Below are 19,150 nucleotides of genomic sequence, written 5' to 3'. Positions count from 1 at the left end.
TTACCGTCATGGTTAAAAGGTGAGGTGAAAGAGGCTATTTTAGCCAAAAAATCATCCTTCAAAAATTGGAAGAAAGATCCATCTGAAGAAAATAGGATAAAACATAAGCATTGTCAAGTTAAGTGTAAAACATTGATAAAACAAGCGAAGAGAGAATTTGAAATGAAGTTGGCCATAGAGGCAAAAACTCATAATAAAAACTTTTTTAAATATATCCAAAGCAAGAAACCTGTGAGGGAGTCGGTTGGACCATTAGATGACCGAGGGGTTAAAGGGGCTCTTAGGGAAGATAAGGCCATTGCAGAAAGACTAAATGAATTCTTTGCTTCCGTGTTTACTAGTGAGGATGTTGGGGAGATACCAGTTCCGGAGTTGGTTTTCAGGGGTGATGAGTCAGACGAACTGAACGAAATCACTGTCAACCTGGAAGATATAGTAGGCCAGATTGACAAACTAAAGAGTAGCAAGTCACCTGGACCGGATGGTATGCATCCCAGGGTACTAAAGGAACTCAAAAATGAAATTTCTGACCTATTAGTTAAAATTTGTAACCTATCATTAAAATCATCCATTGTACCTGAAGACTGGAGGGTGGCCAATGTAACCCCAATATTTAAAAAAGGCTCCAGGGGTGATCCGGGTAACTATAGACCAGTGAGCCTAACTTCAGTGCCGGGAAAAATAGTGGAAACTATCCTCAAGATCAAAATTGTAGAGCATATAGAAAGACATGATTTAATGGGACACAGTCAACATGGATTTACCCAAGGGAAGTCTTGCCTAACAAACCTGCTTCATTTTTTTGAAGGGGTTAATAAACATGTGGATAAAGGTGAACCGGTAGATGTAGTGTATTTGGATTTTCAGAAGGCGTTTGACAAAGTCCCTCATGAGAGGCTTCTACGAAAACTAAAAAGTCATGGGATAGGAGGCGATGTCCTTTCGTGGATTACAAACTGGTTAAAAGACAGGAAACAGAGAGTAGGACTAAATGGTCAATTTTCTCAGTGGAAAAGGGTAAACAGTGGAGTGCCTCAGGGATCTGTACTTGGACCGGTGCTTTTCAATATATATATCAATGATCTGGAAAGGAATACAATGAGTGACGTTATCAAATTTGCAGATGATACAAAATTATTCAGAGTAGTTAAATCACAAGCAGACTGTGATACATTACAGGAGGACCTTGCAAGACTGGAAGATTGGGCATCCAAATGGCAGATGAAATTTAATGTGGACAAGTGCAAGGTGTTGCATATAGGGAAAAATAACCCTAGCTGTAGTTACACGATGTTAGGTTCCATATTAGGAACTACCACCCAAGAAAGAGATCTAGGCGTCATAGTAGATAATACATTGAAATCGTCAGCTCAGTGTGCTGCAGCAGTCAAAAAAGCAAATAAAATGTTAGGAATTATTAGGAAGGGAATGGTTAATAAAACGGAAAATGTCATAATGCCTCTATATCGCTCCATGGTGAGACCACACCTTGAATACTGTGTACAATTCTGGTCGCCGTATCTCAAAAAAGATATAGTTGCAATGGAGAAGGTACAGAGAAGGGCAACCAAAATGATAAAGGGGATGGAACAGCTCCCCTATGAGGAAAGGCTGAAGAGGTTAGGGCTGTTCAGCTTGGAGAAGAGACGGCTGAGGGGGGATATCATAGAGGTCTTTAAGATCATGAGAGGTCTTGAACGAGTAGATGTGACTCGGTTATTTACACTTTCGAATAATAGAAGGACTAGGGGGCATTCCATGAAGTTAGCAAGTAGCACATTTAAGACTAATCGGAGAAAATTCTTTTTCACTCAACGCACAATAAATCTCTGGAATTTGTTGCCAGAGGATGTGGTTAGTGCAGTTAGTGTAGCTGGGTTCAAAAAAGGTTTGGATAAGTTCTTGGAAGAGAAGTCCATTAACTGCTATTAATCAAGTTTACTTAGGGAATAGTCACTGCTATTAATTGCATCAGTAGCATGGGATCTTCTAGGTGTTTGGGTAATTGCCAGGTTCTTGTGGCCTGGTTTGGCCTCTGTTGGAAACAGGATGCTGGGCTTGATGGACCCTTGGTTTGACCCAGCATGGCAATTTCTTATGTTCTTATGTTCTTATGGTACTTCCGAGACAGCCTTTTCTATCTTTGCACCATTGGAAGACATCACTCACTTGTATACCTGATTTATCCTGCTGTTTATGAATGACACCTAATACAGTTGAGCAACTTGGCTCAGAAAAAAGTTTGTCCATGTTTCAAAAGGGAACAAGCTAGGAAGGGAGAAACTGAAAACTCAGAGTTACAGAAATACCACAGGAACGGAGAGGGGAGGCTGCAAGACAGATCAGAAGGGGATAGGCAAAAACTGTGAGAGGGATGTAATTAGAGCTCTACTGATTTTTCTCAAGTCTAAAATGAATTAGGTGGATTCTCCATTCTTCTTTACAGAGAGGGTGATGGACTCATGAAACAGCATCCCTGTGGGGATAGTGCAGACGAGCAGTGTCAGAATTCAAGGAAGTGTGGGATAAGCCCAGGGTATCTGTAAGGGAGAGGAAGGGACTATAAAGCTGAGCAGACTGGATGGGCCATATGGTCTTTATCTGCTATCACATTCTATGTTTCAAGCAATGAAACTATCAAAAATGCTAGAAAAATCGAAAAGACTTGGATGAGTCCTGTCTTCTGTTGATGGTTCACAGAGGTGTGAGATCTCCCATCTCCTATTAACAGGAGACTCTTGGGGGTGCAATGTTTCAGTATAAGTTATCCTACTTCCTGCTTTATGTTCACAGGAGATGTCCAGGGATGTGATATCTCCTGTTTTCTGCCTGGAAGACTTCCAGGGCTATGAGATCTCTCATCTCTTGCTTCCTATCGATTGGAGAGTCTCAGGGGTGTGAGATCTTGTAGCTCATGGCATCCTATTAACAGATGATACCTGGGGGTGTGAGGTCTCCTGCTTCCCATGGGAAAAACCTGGGGGTGTGAGAGATGCCATTTTTTGCCTAAAGATGACCATGGATGCATTTATTAACACAAAAGCTTGAAGCAGTGTGGGAGATCCTTGATTCAGAGTCAAGGAACTTTATTTTCGCCAACAACAATCAGGATTGTTGAATTAGCCATGACGTGGGAGATGTCATCAGATGGTACTGAATGGACACGTCTCTCTTAGCTCATAGAGGTTTTCCTGGACGCAGGGCCGGTGCAAGGGTAGTGGGTGCCCTAGGCGACTTCTGCCTTGCACCTGCTGCCTGTTGTAATGCGAGATGCACGGAAGCAAGAGACGTCAGCCAGGATTCTAATGAAGCCAGGAAGCCATCCTGAAGTCCCTTCAGGCAGGCCTTTTATTGTGCTGTGTTACATATTATTTGTGTATACAATCATATCCTTAATGACAACAATATTCTCAGAGACATAGCTACTAATTATTAATGGTTAACTCATGTTACTATCTTCGTGAGAGAAAGCAGGCATTCTGTGCTAGGGCAAAGGTTGTTTGTGCTAAGAGCAAGGTCTGTATGTACAAGGCAAAAGCTTGAGGAATGTAGACACAAGCAGGCTAGTGTCTGTTCAAATAAGTAAATACTGAGAAGTGTTTATGTAGATTCAGCTTCTTTGTGGCTTGCCAACCAAAGAGAAAAAAACCCCACATCTCCACAGCTGCCCCCACCGGTCTCGGGTCCGACTCCTCCTACCTTGTTCGCGCCACCCACTGTATGCCTCTCAGGGCCACGAGCAGCGTGTGCTGCTTGCAGCCCTGCAAATCTCTACTCCTCTTTGCCAGAAGCAGCAAGTATCCTATATTTCTCTTTTTATTTATTGATTAATATCTTTTGGTATTTTCAGAATTTTTCATTTACTCTACATAGCCTTGATGCCTTGTCAAAACCCCACCCTCCAACAGTATTTTTCAGTGGTATCTTAAAAAAAAATAATTTTTTTCTTCACAGGCTGTCCAACATCAAGAAGCCCACCATTAGTGTATATGGTAGGAAAGTGTCCATTATACATGGACTAGGGGGCATTCCATGAAGTTAGCAAGTAGCACATTTAAGACTAATTGGAGCAAATTATTTTTCACTCAACGCACAATAAAGCTCTGGAATTTGTTGCCAGAGGATGTGATTAGTGCAGTTAGTGTAGCTGGGTTTAAAAAAGGTTTGGATAAGTTCTTGGAGGAGAAGTCCATTAATGGCTATTAATCAAGTTTACTTAGGAAATAGCCACTGCTATTAATTGCATCAGTAGTATGGGATCTTCTTAGTGTTTGGGTAATTGCCAGGTTCTTGTGGCCTGGTTTGGCCTCTGTTGGAAACAGGATGCTGGGCTTGATGGACCCTTGGTCTGACCCAACATGGCAATTTCTTATGTTCTTATGACATAACATCTGTGCCGTGCCTAGGACCAAACAACGCCTCTATACCATTGATGCTTCCTCCCTTGATATCTTGTTTGTTGGAGCAAGCTTCTGTATCATTGATGCACCAGACCACAGTGCTCCTGATGCAACTCTTTTCAAAATCACCAGTACCATCCAGGAAGATTTTCAAGGGCAGAAGGAGATAGTTTTCACTTACTTCCCTCAGTTTCCAGGGCAGTGTCCCTATCAAGGTTACTAGAACAAGGCCTAGTTCTGGTCACGCCAGATCCGATTTGCTCCTTGGTTCCATTTAATTTCTAACTGTCCCCCAGGATAAATTTTACAAAGTCCAGAGGATATATGTAAAGGCTCTATTCTGGTCTCTGAAGAGGATCTTCCACCTCCAGCACCAAGCCAGAGGGCACATCAACCCTTAGACCAAGTAGCAGGTCAATGAAGACTTTCTTTATCTCTCTTGCACTCTTCAGCTTCTCCTCTCCTTTCCGTGATATAAGATTTATTCCTGCAAGGAGCATTCCTAGTTATTCCTGACCTGAACCCCTGCGACATGGTTCTAGTCCTTGGCGCTCGCTTGTCGTGGCGTCCAGTCAGTCGAAATGTTCACTAGGAACACATCCCTCCTAGACAACCAAGAACCCCTCAGTTGACCCCCCTCATTGTTGAAGTCCTGGATTAGTGTCCTCTCTCCTCTAGTATCCAAGGAGCATTCAGTGGGAATCCCCCTTAGACTCTCTACCTGAGCCTGGAGAAGCTGGGTGAGGCACTTAGAGTAATGTCTGTGAGGACAAGGACCCTCGCACAAAAATCTTAGGTTTTCTCCAGAATGCTTTATTTTCCTTGCTAATTCATCCTGTTGTCTATTGAGAACACTATTTATGGTAAGCAAATGTGCTATTAATGTTATTTATACATTCAGGTACCTCAAAGGTATAAATAACACCCAAGAAGTGAATTTGTTCCAGTGGTTAGAATGTTTTAGAACAAGAGGTCATGATCTGAGGAGAACTTCAGAAAATATTTCTTCACAGAGAGGTTGAAATCATGGAACATTCTTTCAGTGGATGGAGACAGGAGAGCCTAGGATAAGCACACAGGATCTCAAGCTGCAAAGAAGTGAGATCAATTGGTGTCTATGCTACTGTAAAAGAAAGGAAATTGAGCAGACCGATGGACCTAATCATCCTCGTCTGCCATCATGTTCTATGTTTTTGTGTAAGACTTGTCACTGACAGACAGGAAAGACATAATGAAATCAGCAGAACAAAGACGAAATTAGCCTAATCCTCAAAACAAAGGATGGAAAACTATTTGACTCTTTGAAGAAAAAAATTCAGGAATTCAAAAATGTTCATACAGTTTGGCATTTTGTGCATCTCAAGTGGTTGAAAGCTGTGTGCAAGTCTCTGTACATGTTTACAGAGTTGCGACCAAATCTTCCCTGGAGCTGCTGCAGACAGAGGGGACCGTTCTTAAGACTCACACTTGGTCCCTTATTGTAAATGACATCATAAACATTTTGATAAAATGTCTTCAGTATGGGATCTGGTCCATAGCTGCAGAGAAGGCCGCCTCATCTGCTGCCGGTACTAATCCTCTAGTTTTGGCCTTTTTCCAGTTTGATTGCACCTCATCGTGTCATCCTGGTAACACGAAGATATTTTGTGGTGTTGTACCCTTCCCCAAACCTTTCTGGAGGGAAGAGCCACAAATACTTTTAAATATATAAAATTAATTTTGGGGGTACATTTTCCCACCGTCTGTGGGTACGTGCATACTTTCACTTTGAAACTTGCCATGGGTGCAAAACCCTGGCAGATGTTTGCACTGCTTTTTCTGTGGGGAATGAATTATCAAAGGGATTAAAGTCCTAATTTTATGTTTTGCATTTTGTCTGTTCTACAGTTGTTTTAGGTTGACTATGGAATCTGCTTAGCTTAAATTCTTATTATAGGCATACTATACTTTTTTAACATAAATAATGTTGGGAGTTAGGAGCCTAAAACAGTTATTTCTGAAAGTTTACTAGGGCAGAATCCCTAACTCGAGATCCCTAAAAGTCGGTGGCAATGGTGGCAGAGATTTTCAATACTAAGCATCTACATTGGGTCTCTAAATTTAGGAGCTCAGATTTCTTGGAATATCGGCCTAGTTATTTTTTTTTTTTATTCTTCCCAAAATATGTTCCCTGTGATTCCTCTCCTAAATGTGGCTAAAATTAAGTGCATAGTGGGACAGGGAAGAACCTCTTTCATGCAAATGTGCCAGATCCACAACTGCGCAACTACCTGGAGCAACACGATCTTGCCATTGTGATTCATGTATTAATTACCAGCAGAATGAACTACTGCAACTCTCTCTCAATGGCATGAAGCACCTTCAGCTCCCACAAAATAAGAGCATGCCCACTTAAATTCAATACATCAACTGCACTGCCTCCCAGCTGAAAGCAGGATAACATTCAAAACTCTTCCTTTTGTCTTCACGTACGCGAATAAACTGGCTGCAGGCTACCTTTCCCAAGTTCCCTGGGTCAGACTAAAGGTCCATCAAGCCCAGTCTCCTGTTTCCAACAGAGGCCAAGCCAGGTCACAAGTCCCTGACAGGATCCCAAGGGGTAGAGAGATTCCAAGCTGCTTATCCCAGGAATAAGCAGTGGATTTCTGCAACTCCATCTTAATAATGGTTTATGGGCTTTTCCTCCAGAAACTTTGTCCAAATCTTTTTTTAAACACAGCTACACTAACAGCTTTCACCACATCCTCTTGCAACGAATTCCAGAGCTTAATTATGCATTGAGTAAAAAAATATTTTCTTTTATTAGTTTTAAATGTATTACCCAGTAACTTCATTGTGTGTCCCCTGCTCTTTCTTCTTTTTGAAAGAGTAAACAACTGATTAACATTTACTTATTCCATTCCACTCATTATTTTATAGACCTCTATCATAATCCCCCCTCAACAGTCTCTTTCTCCATGCTGAAGAGTCCTAACCTCTTCAGCCTTTCCTCATAGGAGAATCACTCCATCCCCTTTTTCACTTTGGTTGCCCTTCTCTATACCTTTTCTAATTCTGCTCTATCTTTCTTGAGATGTGGTGACCAGAACTGCACACAATACTCAAGATGAGCTTGCACCATGGAGTGATACAGAGACATTATGATATTCTCTGTTTTATTCTCCATTCCTTTCCTAATAATCCCCAGCATTCTGTTTGTGTATGATATATGAACACAAGATGAGGATGCACCATGGAGTGATACAGAGACATTATGATATTCTCTGTTTTATTCTCCATTCCTTTCCTAATAATCCCCAGCATTCTGTTTGTGTATGATATACGAACACAAGATGAGGATGCACCATGGAGTGATACAGAGGCATTATGATATTCTCTGTTTTATTCTCCATTCCTTTCCTAATAATCCCCAGCATTCTGTTTGTGTATGATATATGAACACAAGATGAGGTCGCACCATGGAGTGATACAGAGACATTATGATATTCTCTGTTATATTCTCCATTCCTTTCCTAATAATCCCCAGCATTCTGTTTGTGTATGATATATGAACACAATATGAGGTCACACCATGGAGTGATACAGAGACATTATGATATTCTCTGTTTTATTCTCCATTCCTTTCCTAATAATCCCCAGCATTCTGTTTGTGTATGATATATGAACACAAGATGAGGTCGCACCATGGAGTGATACAGAGACATTATGATATTCTCTGTTATATTCTCCATTCCTTTCCTAATAATCCCCAGCATTCTGTGTGTGTATGATATATGAACACAAGATGAGGTCTCACATGGAGTGATACAGAGGCATTATGATATTCTCTGTTTTATTCTCCATTCCTTTCCTAATAATCCCCAGCATTCTGTGTGTGTATGATATATGAACACAAGATGAGGATGCACCATGGAGTGATACAGAGGCATTATGATATTCTCTGTTTTATTCTCCATTCCTTTCCTAATAATCATAAGAACATAAGAACATAAGAAAATGCCATACTGGGTCAGACCAAGGGTCCATCAAGCCCAGCATCCTGTTTCCAACAGTGGCCAATCCAGGCCATAAGAACCTGGCAAGTACCCAAAAACTAAGTCTATTCCATGTAACCATTGCTAATGGCAATGGCTATTCTCTAAGTGAACTTAATAGCAGGTAATGGACTTCTCCTCCAAGAACTTATCCAATCCTTTTTTAAACACAGCTATACTAACTGCACGAACCACATTCTCTGGCAACAAATTCCAGAGTTTAATTGTGCGTTGAGTAAAAAAGAACTTTCTCCGATTAGTTTTAAATGTGCCCCATGTAACTTCATGGAGTGTCCCCTAGTCCTTCTACTATCCGAAAGAGTAAATAACCGATTCACATCTACCCGTTCTAGACCTCTCATGATTTTAAACACCTCTATCATATCCCCCCTCAGTCGTCTCTTCTCCAAGCTGAAAAGTCCTAACCTCTTTAGTCTTTCCTCATAGGGGAGTTGTTCCATTCCCCTTATCATTTTGGTAGCCCTTCTCTGTACCTTCTCCATCGCAATTATATCTTTTTTGAGATGCGGCGACCAGAATTGTACACAGTATTCAAGGTGCGGTCTCACCATGGAGCGATACAGAGGCATTATGACATTTTCTGTTTTATTCATCATTCCTTTTCTAATAATTCCCAACATTCTGTTTGCTTTTTTGACTGCCGCAGCACACTGAACCGACGATTTCAATGTGTTATCCACTATGACACCTAGATCTCTTTCTTGGGTTGTAGCACCTAATATGGAACCCAACATCGTGTAACTATAGCATGGGTTATTTTTCCCTATATGCATCACCTTGCACTTATCCACATTAAATTTCATCTGCCATTTGGATGCCCAATTTTCCAGTCTCACAAGGTCTTCCTGCAATTTATCACAATCTGCTTGTGATTTAACTACTCTGCACAATTTTGTGTCATCTGCAAATTTGATTATCTCACTCGTCGTATTTCTTTCCAGATCATTTATAAATATATTGAACAGTAAGGGTCCCAATACAGATCCCTGAGGCACTCCACTGTCCACTCCCTTCCACTGAGAAAATTGCCCATTTAATCCTACTCTCTGTTTCCTGTCTTTTAGCCAGTTTGCAATCCACGAAAGGACATCGCCACCTATCCCATGACTTTTTACTTTTCCTAGAAGCCTCAGCATTCTGTTTGTGTATGATATATGAACACAAGATGAGGATGCACCATGGAGTGATACAGAGGCATTATGATATTCTCTGTTTTATTCTCCATTCCTTTCCTAATAATCCCCAGCATTCTGTGTGTGTATGATATATGAACACAAGATGAGGATGCACCATGGAGTGATACAGAGACATTATGATATTCTCTGTTTTATTCTCCATTCCTTTCCTAATAATCCCCAGCATTCTGTTTGTGTATGATATATGAACACAAGATGAGGTCACACCATGGAGTGATAGAGACATTATGATATTCTCTCTTTTATTCTCCATTCCTTTCCTAATAATCCCCAGCATTCTGTTTGTGTATGATATATGAACACAAGATGAGGATGCACCATGGAGTGATACAGAGGCATTAGGATATTCTCTGTTTTATTCTCCATTCCTTTCCTAATAATCCCCAGCATTCTGTTTGTGTATGATATATGAACACAAGATGAGGATGCACCATGGAGTGATACAGAGGTATTATGATATTCTCTGTTTTATTCTCCATTCCTTTCCTAATACTCCCCAGCATTCTGTTTGTGTATGATATATGAACACAAGATGAGGATGCACCATGGAGTGATACAGAGGCATTATGATATTCTCTGTTTTATTCTCCATTCCTTTCCTAATAATCCCATGCATTCTGTGTGTGTATGATATATGAACACAAGATGAGGATGCACCATGGAGTGATACAGAGACATTATGATATTCTCTGTTTTATTCTCCATTCCTTTCCTAATAATCCCCAGCATTCTGTTTGTGTATGATATATGAACACAAGATGAGGATGCACCATGGAGTGATACAGAGACATTATGATATTCTCTGTTTTATTCTCCTTTCCTTTCCTAATAATCCCCAGCATTCTGTTTGTGTATGATATATGGACACAAGATGAGGATGCACCATGGAGTGATACAGAGACATTGTGATATTCTCTGTTTTATTCTCCATTCCTTTCCTAATAATCCCCAGCATTCTGTTTGTGTATGATATATGAACACAAGATGAGGATGCACCATGGAGTGATACAGAGGCATTAGGATATTCTCTGTTTTATTCTCCATTCCTTTCCTAATAATCCCCAGCATTCTGTTTGTGTATGATATATGAACACAAGATGAGGATGCACCATGGAGTGATACAGAGACATTATGATATTCTCTGTTTTATTCTCCATTCCTTTCCTAATAATCCCGTGCATTCTGTTTGTGTATGATATATGAACACAAGATGAGGATGCACCATGGAGTGATACAGAGGCATTATGATATTCTCTGTTTTATTCTCCATTCCTTTCCTAATAATCCCCAGCATTCTGTTTGTGTATGATATATGAACACAAGATGAGGATGCACCATGGAGTGATACAGAGGCGCAATATGATCTTCTCTGTTTTATTCTCCATTCCTTTCCTAATAATCCCCAGCATTCTGTTTGTGTATGATATATGAACACAAGATGAGGATGCACCATGGAGTGATACAGAGACATTATGATATTCTCTGTTTTATTCTCCATTCCTTTCCTAATAATCCCCAGCATTCTGTTTGTGTATGATATATGAACACAAGATGAGGATGCACCATGGAGTGATACAGAGACATTATGATATTCTCTGTTATATTCTCCATTCCTTTCCTAATAATCCCATGCATTCTATATGTTTTCTTGGCTGCTGCTGCTGCACACTGAGCAGAAGATTTCAACATATTTTCTTCTTTCTCACACCTCCACAAGAGAACTCAGATTCGTTTTGCTAGTGCTAAAAAGCATTGCTAAGCAACTAATTTTGTTTCTCTGCTCTTGTATGCACCCATTTTTCAGTCTTATGAAACTATGACTTAAATTAAGGCATTGTAAAGGGCCAATTTAGGCACCTAACTCAAAGTTAGGAGTGTAAACCTTTTGAAAAGGAGTTGCAGTGCTAGTTAGCTGGATAAATATACTAGCACTGCAGCTGCGCCACGGAATGTACCCAGCTATCTTAAAGTTAAACTAGCTAACTTAAGGCAGCCGCATGGCCCGACCAATGTTGGCTGGATAATTCAGCCGGCTAGTTCAGAATAATATTAGTCAGTTACCTTATTCGGCCAACTTGACTCTTCCCTGATACACCCATACCCCACACCTGCCGATCCTACCTGGATAAGGAGTACTTAACCAGCTAAATGCTGTTTTGAGTCTTGGCCTTACAATGTTTTAGTCTCTGTGTGGTTGGCACTGTCTGCAAGTTCAGAACGCTAATGCCAACCTCTGCAGTTTTGGTATGGCACATCTTTTGCTGAAGGCTTGAAATTTCTGCTGCTTCAGAAAGAGAAATGAGCTAAATATTCTGAAAAAACATGGTGGGGCGTTTGCCCTAATATATTCAATTTTAAGAGTGGGGCAGATCTGGCACAGGCTCACATCGTCTCAGTCATCTGTTGCTGAGGACCTCTTGAATCTCTCGAGCCTGAGACTCTGCGGTTTTTAGGGACCTTGAAATAAAGATATGTAGAGGAGATCCTTGTATTGGACCAACTTCAGCCATATGTGGCTTGCTTTCCAGCGCTGCATTCCCTCCATGTAGTCACTGCACAGTCAGCATAGAGAAGTCCGTTCCGGGAATTTTTGGTTTTTTTTACAGCAGCGGTGTTTCACTGTTTGTCTGAATTACAGTTTGTTAACCTTTTCTTTCATCTTTTTGTAGGGGATTTGTCTGCATTGTCACGTGCTGTGTTTTTACTCTGTCACAGGAGCAGACCAGGAGAGAAGAGCTGAGCCAGCGGCACTCATGGGCTGGAAGCTACATCTCCTGCTGCTGCTTCGGCTGCTGCCACTCACGGTGAGTGAGGCTTTCAGCTTCAGGGAGTGGGGCTCGTGCTATGAAGTGTCCATGTGTTTGTCTAATATGCATTTTGGTGGCTTCACCTGTCAGATAAAACAGTTTATAAGTCCGGGTCTTTACTGAGTTTGCTCTGGGTGAACTAGTATTACTGATACTACTGTCCCTTGCCTCAGTCCAGCCAGCACTCATATCCACCTCCTCTGCCCCACACCAACATTTTCAGATAATCGAGGGACTAGGGGGCACTCCATGAAGTTCGCAAGTAGCACATTTAAGACTAATCAGAGAAATTCTTTTACACTGATCGCACAACTAAGCTCTGGAACTCCTTGCCAGAGAATGTGGTTAGGGCATTTATTGTACCTGGGATTAAGAAAGGTTTGGATAAGTTCTTGGGTGAGAAGTCCCAAACTGCTACTAATCAAGAAGACTTAGGGAATCGCCGCTCCTATTATTGGCATTGGTAGCATGGGATCTATTTAATGTGCCCCCTACACTCTTACCAGATCCCCTCACTGGCCTGATCCAGCACACTGTGACCCCTCGTAGTCGGCCAGCCTCAGCGCATACTCCCCTCTTCTGCAGGCTTGCCCCAAGACACTGTGACACCCCTCCCCCCCTCGCTTCACTGGCACATGCTCCACATAGTAATGAAGTTGGACAGGAGAAGGAAGACTATGTGCTGGATCAACTTCAGCACTGTTTGTGCCTCCCCTTTCCTAGCTTGACCCCAGCACAGTGTGTTCACTCCTCACATCCAGCACCAGCAGTGCCAGCTCCTGTCCCCCTGGAGGATATCAGTGCCAGCTCTCATCCTCACATCCAGCACCAGCAGTGCCAGCTCCTGTCCCCCTGGAGGATATCAGTGCCAGCTCTCATCCTCACATCCAGCACCAGCAGTGCCAGCTCCTGTCCTCCTGGAGGATATCAGTGCCAGCTCTCACCCTCACATCCAGCACCAGCAGTGCCAGCTCCTGTCCTCCTGGAGGATATCAGTGCCAGCTCTCACCCTCACATCCAGCACCAGCAGTGCCAGCTCCTGTCCTCCTGGAGGATATCAGTACCAGCTCTCACCCTCACATCCAGCACCAGCAGTGCCAGCTCCTGTCCTCCTGGAGGATATCAGTGCCAGCTCTCACCCTCACATCCAGCACCAGCAGTGCCAGCTCCTGTCCCCCTGGAGGATATCAGTGCCAGCTCTCACCCTCACATCCAGCACCAGCAGTGCCAGCTCCTGTCTCCCTGGAGGATATCAGTGCCAGCTCTCACCCTCACATCCAGCACCAGCAGTGCCAGCTCCTGTCCTCCTGGAGGATATCAGTGCCAGCTCTCACCCTCACATCCAGCACCAGCAGTGCCAGCTCCTGTCCTCCTGGAGGATATCAGTGCCAGCTCTCACCCTCACATCCAGCACCAGCAGTGCCAGCTCCTGTCCCCCTGGAGGATATCAGTGCCAGCTCTCACCCTCACATCCAGCACCAGCAGTGCCAGCTCCTGTCCCCCTGGAGGATATCAGTGCCAGCTCTTACCCTCACATCCAGCACCAGCAGTGCCAGCTCCTGTCCTCCTGGAGGATATCAGTGCCAGCTCTCATCCTCACATCCAGCACCAGCAGTGCCAGCTCTCGTCCCCCTGGAGGATATCAGTGCCAGCTCTCACCCTCACATCCAGCACCAGCAGTGCCAGCTCCTGTCCCCCTGGAGGATATCAGTGCCAGCTCTCACCCTCACATCCAGCACCAGCAGTGCCAGCTCCTGTCCCCCTGGAGGATATAAGTGCCAGCTCTCACCCTCACATCCAGCACCAGCAGTGCCAGCTCCTGTCCCCCTGGAGGATATCAGTGCCAGCTCTCACCCTCACATCCAGCACCAGCAGTGCCAGCTCCTGTCCCCCTGGAGGATATCAGTGCCAGCTCTCACCCTCACATCCAGCACCAGCAGTGCCAGCTCCTGTCCTCCTGGAGGATATCAGTGCCAGCTCTCAGCTCCTGTCCCCCTAGAGGATATCAGGGCCTCTGCCATCTTTTAAGATTGGTTTACGAGGGATTTGACACCATGTTGAAAACATCTGCAAGCACATAATGATTCACATGGACTACCAGATAGCTATGTTCTACGTGCAACCGGGGGTAGGGGAGGGAGACAGGCTTTTGGATCCCGTGTCAAGAACCTTTTCAACTTTGGAGTTAGCTGCAATGCAACAGTGCAGAGAACAAGGAAGCAGACTGACTAAGCAGAATCTTTTGCCACATAAAATGGGCTGTAGCGCAGTAAGTCTCAGACAGCCTCTTCTGAAGATGGGGATGACCATGGATAGATCTCGGTTGCGCGAGGGACCCGAAGAAGAAGGCAGGGCTGAGCCGTTTCCGCTTAGCGCGGGAACGGTGGCCATTTTGGACACTGTGAGGGAAGCCACCCGGAACGCCAGTGGGAGATGCCTGCTTGCCTCCCGCGCTTTCTCCATAGCAGCGGGCCTCCAGGGGGGGCTGCTTCGCCGACGGACCAGAGCCTGGAGGAGGCTTCCTCGGATTCGGAGGCCTCCTTTTCCTCCGATTTTGCAGTGCTTCTCCAGAAGATTTTGAAGTACAAAAGATCCAAAAGGAAAAGGGGAAGGTCGTAGGCTAAAGGGGGTTCGGACGATCGGTCAGAACCCTGGAAGAGGAAAGTGGGGGAGGGTCTCCGGAGACCTGCGGACCCGCCTAGAGAGCGGCGCCCTTTGTGGGGGGTTCCCCAGGATACCGACTCCGATTCGGCCTCGTCGGTGGATGCGGATCCGGACGTAGGGCCCCCGGGGGGAACCGGAGGTCCCGCCGAAGAGGATACTGTACACCCTGGGACCAGCAAGGGAACGCCAGCGGTGGAAGGTGACGACCCCAAAGTGATGCGCTTGTTCAGGAAGGAGGAACTGGCGCCGCTTATCCCAGCTATCCTTCGGGAGGTGGGGGTGGACGCTCCTCCGGTGGGGTCCCGAACGGATGCCAAGATGGACCCGGTGCTGTTGGGCCTTGCGGGGCCGGCGGTGGCTTTCCCGTTCCACTTCTCGGTGTCCGATATTCTCTTCCAGGAATGGGAAACCCCGGAATTGGGCCTGACGGTGAGTAAGGCTATGGATAAGCTGTATCCATTGCCGGATGACACGCTGGAACTCCTTCGTTTTCCCAGAGTGGACGCAGCGGTGTCGGCGGTCACGAAGCGGTCCACAATACCGGTCACAGGAGCCACGGCTCTCAAGGATATTCAGGATCGAAAACTGGAGGTCCAACTTAAAAAGGTGTTTGAAGCTTCGGCTCTGGGGGTCCGCGCGACTATTTGTAGTAACTTTGCTCTGCGGGCTGGTTTGCGCTGGGCTCAGGTGCTTCAGGCCAATGCAGGTCTCTCGAGAGAGGAATCTGCACAGGCGGACCATCTGGAGGCGGTGATCGCATACAGCGCGGATGCTATGCATGACCTCCTGTGGACTTCGGCCAGAGACATGGTCTCGGCGGTCTCCGCGCGCCATCTCCTTTGGCTCCGCAATTGGGCGGCGGATGGATCTTCGAAGGCTCATCTTGACTCGCTCCCGTTTAAGGGGAAGTTGTTGTTTGGTAAACAGCTGGGCGACTTGATGCAGTCGCTCGGAGAAAACAAGGCTTTCAAGCTACCGGAGGACAGGCACCAGGCTCGAACATCTTTCTCCAATAGGTCCCATTTTCGAGGGCCCAGAAAGTCGCGGCCGCAGAGATCGTCAGAGTCCTCTTACAGATCTGGTTCCTCTAGATCGCCGTCATGGTCTCGGTCCTTTCGAGGGAGAAAGTTTGGGAGATAAGGTGGTCCCTCGTCGGGACCGGGTCCAAAAGCATCTCAATGAAACGCGGAGGGTCCATTTCCCGCGGCTGGTTCCATCGGTCGTTCCAAGCGTAGGAGCCAGGTTGGCGCGTTTTTACGGGGAATGGACCAAAATAACCACGGACCAGTGGGTCCTCAGCGTGATAAGTCAAGGTTACGCTTTAGATTTTGCATGGATTCCGGCGGACAAATTTCTTGTTTCCCCTTGCAAGGGGCCAGGCAAGCGAGTAGCAGTCAGGGATACGCTTCGGCGGCTGGAAGGCCTGGGCGTGATAGTGCCCGTGCCCCCGGGGCAACACCGGGGCCGGTACTTCATTTACTTCATCGTGCCAAAGAAGGAGGGCACATTCAGACCCATCCTAGACCTGATGAAAGGGGTCAACAGGTGTCTTCGCATTCCACGCTTCAAAATGGAGACGATTCGGTCGGTGATAGCCTCTGTCCGACCGGGCGAATTCCTGGCGTCGTTGGACCTCACGGAAGCGTACCTTCACATCGGCATTCAGCCGTGTCATCAGAGTTTTCTTCGGTTTTGCATCCTGGGCAGACACTATCAGTTCAGGGCTCTCCCCTTTGGCCTCGCCACTGCTCCGCGCACGTTCACGAAGGTAATGGTGGTGGTGGCGGCCGAGCTCTGGAGGGAGGGGTTTTTGGTACACCCCTACTTGGACGATTGGCTCATCCGGGCCAAATCCGAAAGTCAATGCTGACAGGCGGTTGACAGAGTCCTGCAGCTCTTGCGCTCCCTCGGATGGGTGGTCAATTTCGCCAAGAGTCGGTTGGTTCCCACCCAGACCTTGGAGTACCTGGGAGCGCTGTTCGACATGAAGCAAGGCAAGGTGTTTCTGTCCAAGGAGCGTATGTGCAAGCTTCAGAGTCAAGTGAGACGTTTATTGTCCCTATGGAGTCCTCAGGTATGCGATTATCTGATGGTGTTGGGTTCGATGGCGTCAACGCTCGCTTTGGTTCCCTGGGCTTTCGCTCATCTACGTCCATTGCAATCCGCATTGCTCTCCCGATGGCGGCCGGGGTCGGAAGAGTTTCACCTCCCGCTCACGGATCAGGCGAGGTCCAGTCTGCAGTGGTGGCTCAGGTCCAACAATCTGACATGCGGAGTGTCCCTGATCATGCCCAACTGGACAGTGGTCACCACGGATGCCAGTTTATCCGGCTGGGGAGCGGTCTGCATGGGACGCTAGGTGCAGGGACAGTGGTCCAGGGCTCAGTCACAGTGGTCCATCAATTGCTTGGAGACCAGGGCGGTCACATTGGCGCTGCATTCATTCCTCCCGTTGATCCGAGGGAAAGCGGTCAGAGTGTTGTCAGACAATGCAACCACTGTGGCGTACATCAATCGCCAAGGAGGTACGAGGAGCCGGCCTGTCACGGAGCAGACGCAGCAGTTAATGCACTGGGTGGAACGGAATCTCAGCAACATCGCAGCGTCCCACATCGCCGGAGTAGACAATGTCCAAGCAGATTTTCTCAGTCGCCATCGGCTGGATCCGGGAGAGTGGGAGCTGGCGGAGGTCGCTTATCACCTCATCTGCAAAAGGTGGGGAACGCCACACATGGACCTGATGGCCACCGCCAGGGCTCCACGGTTCTTCAGCCGACGGAGAGAACGAGGGGCCAAAGGAGTAGATGCGCTGGTACTCCCTTGGCCCACAGACGTGCTCCTGTATGTGTTCCCTCCTTGGCCCCTGATAGGCAAGGTCCTTCGACAGAAGCGCCGGAGTGGCCACGGCGGCCGTGGTTCGCGGACCTCCTGCAGCTGGCAAGGGAGCCTCCTCTTCGGTTTCGCGGGGCTCCTCCATTAAGGACCCGTCTGTTTGGAGGACGCGGATCACTTCTGTCTCGCGGCATGGCTTTTGAGAGGAAATGTTTGAAGAATAAAGGATATTCGGATGCAGTGGTAGCCACCTTGTTGAGTTCTAGGAAGCGTTCTACGTCCTTCGCCTACGTTCGGGTTTGGGCGGTGTTTGAGGACTGGTGTAGAACTCGTGAGGTGAATCCCGTGTTACCATCAGTGTCTGATGTCCTTGCTTTTCTTCAGGCGGGGCTTGCGAAAGGTCTATCTTGTAGTACCCTTAGGGTCCAGGTAGCGGCGCTTGGTTGCCTCAGGGGGAAGGTGCAAGGTATGTCTCTGGCACATCATCCGGATGTTGTGCGGTTTCTTCGGGGAGCTAAGCATTTGCGTCCCCCGTTACGTCATCCTTGTCCGTCCTGGGATCTCAATTGGGTACTTTCCGCTGTGTGCGCATCGCCTTTTGAGCCCATAAAGCAGTCAGCGCTAAAAGATCTTACTCTTAAAGCGGGTTTTTCTCGTTGCGATCGCGTCGGCGAGACGAGTCTTGGAATTACAGGCGCTATCTTGTAGGGAGCCATTCCTACGATTCTCAGATTCCGGTGTTTCCCTAAGGACGGTTCCCTCCTTTCTCCCGAAGGTGGTATCAGTGTTTCATCTGAACCAGTCGATTGAGCTTCCCGCTTTTCCGGAAGGGGAGCGTTCGGTTCCTGGAGCAAAGGATTTGAGGAAACTGGATGTCCGCAGGGTTCTGCTCCGTTATCTGGAAGTAACGAACCCTTTCCGTGTCTCGGACCACCTTTTTGTTTTGTGGTCGGGCCCAAAGCGAGGTGGTGCAGCTTCCCGGACCACGATTGCGCGCTGGCTCAAGGAGGCCATTGCTTCGGCGTACATACTGAAAGGGAAGACAGTTCCTGTGGGCCTTCGGGCTCACTCGACACGATCCCATGCCGCCTCGTGGGCGGAATCTTCGCAAGTGTCGCCTCAGGAAATATGCAGAGCGGCGACTTGGAAGTCATTGCATACTTTTGCTAGACATTACCAGCTGAATGTTCAGGGCC

General features: G+C 46.3%; 1 protein-coding gene across 1 annotated transcript in view; it reads left to right on the top strand.

The window, feature by feature from the left end:
* The window catches only part of LOC115093349 (beta-galactosidase-like), a 207,773-nt gene that overhangs the window by 15,030 nt on the left and 173,593 nt on the right, over positions 1–19,150 (top strand). Inside the window, exon 2 of the mRNA XM_029604976.1 lies at positions 12,367–12,455. Within this exon, the coding sequence (XP_029460836.1) occupies positions 12,405–12,455 (51 nt within the window). The 5' untranslated portion in view covers positions 12,367–12,404. The remainder of the gene's footprint in view (positions 1–12,366; positions 12,456–19,150) is intronic.

The sequence above is a fragment of the Rhinatrema bivittatum genome, chromosome 6, assembly GCF_901001135.1.
Source record: "Rhinatrema bivittatum chromosome 6, aRhiBiv1.1, whole genome shotgun sequence".
Lineage (NCBI taxonomy): Eukaryota > Metazoa > Chordata > Amphibia > Gymnophiona > Rhinatrematidae > Rhinatrema > Rhinatrema bivittatum.
The sequence above is the reverse complement of the archived record's forward strand: the minus strand, read 5'-3'. Positions and strand labels throughout refer to the sequence as shown.